Below are 4,069 nucleotides of genomic sequence, written 5' to 3' on the forward strand. Positions count from 1 at the left end.
TTAACAAAATGTATATATTTGTATTTCAAATTTTTTTATTTTATTTTCTACGTTTTGTTCTTAATTTAATATTTAACTTAATAGTTTATTTAAAAATATCTTGTTAAAATTAAATAATTGAGAAATAAAGAGTAATATCTTTTTTGTATTTTTAATTATACTCCTTATATTGTATTTTTTTGTGTGTAATCTTTAATTATCTATTTTATTCAAAAGAAAAATCTAGTTAAAACTAGGTAAAATTAAAAAGAAAAATATACATATTGAAAAAGTATAATTTTAAATATATTTAAATATTTGATTTAATCATATGTGTAAAGATTATAAGTAATATCACGTAATCTTAACAAAGTAATAATAATAATTATTTATTTTTTAAATGTAATCGCAAATATTTCGTACATGAAAAATAATCATTAATGGAAAACGTTGATATATTTTTCAAAATAATACTTTTTATTAAGAGAGAGTCATAGTAACACATATTAAAAAATTGTAATACGCTCAATTTTATTTTATTTATTAATTTACAGATGAAATTCACATTAGGGTCGTTTATCATTTTGGTCATTATTGGCCTGGGACAAACTCACCAGTTCCCAAATTTCGGTAAAGGTCCTCTTCATGAAGATTTATAAGACATTCTAGATTTACTCCCTTTAGAAAAAATTGCCGATGAGATTGTGTACTATGTGATACATGATAATGAAGTACAAGAGGTACTTAATGACCTTCAACAAAGTACAATTTTAATTAAACACCTGCTGATAGACATCCACGCCATTCCTGAAGTGCTCAAGCTATTTTATTATCTGCAAAATGAAGGCATCGATATTTACTATGTAATAGACATGATTAATAAAGTACATGATATTAAGGAACTCGTACCATCTAGCTCTCAAGCGTACTCTACAATGAAAAAAACCAATGGACTTCGCGGATTGGTCAATAACATCAAGAAACATATTGATTATGATGTCTTTATTGGCATATATGTGTATAAACTAAAAACCTCTACAGCTTTTGTCAATTTTATCAACCAATTTAAATCCAACAATTTCCAACAGATTGTTAACAAAATGTACAAAGTTGAGACCTTCCAATTGATTCTGAACTATCTTGAAGTCAAATCAGTGAGTTTAAAAATTGTGGAAGATATCATGTATCTCGTTCTCGGTATTAAAGTACCATGTCTTCCCTCTAAAACGATAATAGCAGAGCTAGAAGATTTCATCCATCTTCTTCCGATAGAAAAGTTTTTCACCATAATAGTCCAATATGTAAATGAAGACGAAAAAGTACAAAAAGCTGCATTGTTCACATTCACAACTGAGTTCCATGATTTGCTGCGCGCTCTCGAAGCTCTTAAGGAATATCAAGTATTCGTAGTATACTTAGAAAAAGCTGGACTCCCTGTTATTGAATCTATTCAAGCATTGCATCATGCTATCGGCATGGAAAAATATGTACCACCCAAAATAAAGAACCTTTTCATGTCTTTAAGTAAGATACAGAAGATCGGTGATGGAATGGAAAGATTGCTCAACGAACTTTATGATGTATTACCTTTGGACAAAATTGACGCTCTTTATAGAAAAAAGTTGAAGACTTCCAAAGTCTTTGTTGATTTCATTGCAAAAATTACGTCCAAAGAAATGATGGAAATCATCAAGAATTTAACCGCTCATGAGACCTATAAGTTGTTTATCACGAGAACCAAAGAAGTGGGATTGGATGTGGAAGGATCAACGAATCTTAGTAAAAGAATAATTGGCCTTAAACCCCTATACTAAAATCGTGTTTAGAGTCTAAACATTTGAAAATTTCTAATTTATTTTAAATTAACACTAATATAATAATGTAGCATAAAAAAGTAATTAATTTAATAATTATTTCCTTGCACCTAATAATAAATTCGAGAATTTCCTTATAATAAACAACTCTTATATCATGTTCTTCCTTCTTTCATAGGCTTTTGAATACAAATAAATTTCAGTAAAAAATGAAAAAATAAATGTAAAGATAAAGATAGATTGAATAAAAGATCAAAGAAAAGTTTTTTGTATTTTAACGACTTTAACATCTTTAGTGTAATTTCTATTTTTATTTAATTTATATAACTCATAATAAATGTTAATAACTCATAATAAACAAAAGGTATATATTTTAGCGCGTATATACAAATATATACATATTTTCTAAATCAAGATTATTCTTTACGTTCAGTACAAACTGTATTTACATGAATAATGTTGTAACTTCAGTAAAAGAGCAAATAGTATATAAGAATTTTTATTTTTACTTATTACGTTTTCTTACGTAATCAATTAAATTAAAACGAGTCAAACGTGCAAATATTGTGTTGAACGTATTATCATTTACCTTTTACGTAACTGACACGACAATCGCATTAAAGATAAAAAAATAAAATGTACTTATAGAGAGAGAGAAAAACCAATATATTTCTGTAAGTAATATTATAAAAAATATTATTTTTTCACAATTATCTTTTTAATATAGTATATAGTTTTGTCTCATATTTATCTATATAATATTTAATCCATAACAAATAGATAAGTGCGGATTCCCTCTTCTTCTCCCTTCCTTTTCTTTCTTCACTCCCCCTCTCTCTCTCTCTCTCTCTCTCTCTCTCTCTCTCTCTCTCTCTCTCTCTTTCTCTCTCTCTCTCCATCTTAAGATATAAAATATTTATATTTATAATTATTCATTATCTTTCTCTAAGAAAATTAAAATTAGTACTAATATTTGTTGCTAGATGTTTTTGAAAGGTCCTCCGTTTGTCATAAATAAAAAACGTGCTTTATTGATATAATATTTGAAGAGAAACCTAGTAGTCGATTTCTTTTATCGTTCTACGCTAATCGTATATTTATAAGAATGTGATTGCACCAACGGAATAAATTCCAAAATAGAAAGTGCAAAAACGGCAATATGCAGAATTCATAGCTATCCTCTCTCGCACACTCAGAGCCATCTAAATGATTCACGTCATTTGCCTAATACGAACGAATAATTCATCGCCAGATTTCAGCGAATAAATGCGAATAACTTTTCTAAGGAACTGGAAAAATTAGATCTATTATAATCGTGGTAATAACATATCCAATCAAAATTCATTTAAACACATAATCCATTTTTATTAAAAAATATTACGTCACATAAAAGTTTATCAACTATGTAAATTTTATATTTACATTAACAACTATAATCCTGAATGACCATCAATAAGACTAAATGATAGATTGCAACGTGTGCATTTACATTCGTATACTATTCTGATTTATTATAAAAATTTGATAGTATTAATATAGATCCTTTGATAATTTTAAGATCTTCAACATCCATCTGCATTAATTAGTTAAACATGTTTATCACGGAAGAGGTGAAGACATTAAGCATTCTTCTGATAAGATCGTTTGACTAACTCGAAAGAACGCTGGCGAGCATTTTAACGGGACGCTTTTGCGAACACTGAGTTCGTGGATGGTAGAAATTAATTCCTCTCAGACTGTCAGGGACTGTATGAACGCGCGACGATGCCGGTGTGAGTTTCATGCTGAAGCTACGATAGCAGCAGCTAGAGACGGGGGAGGGACAAAGGAAAGTGCTGCTTGAGGTATAGGATTCAGAAGGGCGCGAGGGCAAGCGCGGCTCGCGGTGTCTGCAGCAAACAATTCCAATTAACTTGCTGGAATTGGAATAGGACTTGTATTCGTTCGGCCGGCTCACGGCTCGTGGATGCCATGGCGTCAAGAACGACGAGGACATGAGCATTCCTTCATCTATCCGTCGTGCTTTCTCATTTTTCCTCATCAAATTTTACCGTTATGCTATATGTTCAAATTAGTTATCCGACAAAATCAAGTAATGTTCTACAAAAATCACCGAAAAACGATACCATTTTCTTACGTATAATTCTCCAAAGTTCTTTCTAATTATTAAAATAACTATATTAATTCCAAGTGTACTACGGAGGAGAATAAGAGATCAATCAAAGCATTTCGTGACAAGGCGAATTTTTGCGATCGAGTTGACAAAATGCATCTGT

General features: G+C 29.8%; 1 protein-coding gene across 1 annotated transcript; it reads left to right on the forward strand.

Moving 5' to 3' along the window:
• The first annotated feature begins 533 nt into the window (after positions 1 to 533).
• On the forward strand, positions 534 to 1,793 carry LOC108772880 (uncharacterized). Its single transcript, XM_018538524.1, is given in 1 exon segment — positions 534 to 1,793. A coding segment is annotated over 1 exon segment (1,260 nt).
• Positions 1,794 to 4,069: the final 2,276 nt, after the last annotated feature.

This window comes from Cyphomyrmex costatus, unplaced genomic scaffold, assembly GCF_001594065.2.
Source record: "Cyphomyrmex costatus isolate MS0001 unplaced genomic scaffold, Ccosl1.0 scaffold193, whole genome shotgun sequence".
Taxonomy (NCBI): Eukaryota; Metazoa; Arthropoda; class Insecta; order Hymenoptera; family Formicidae; genus Cyphomyrmex; species Cyphomyrmex costatus.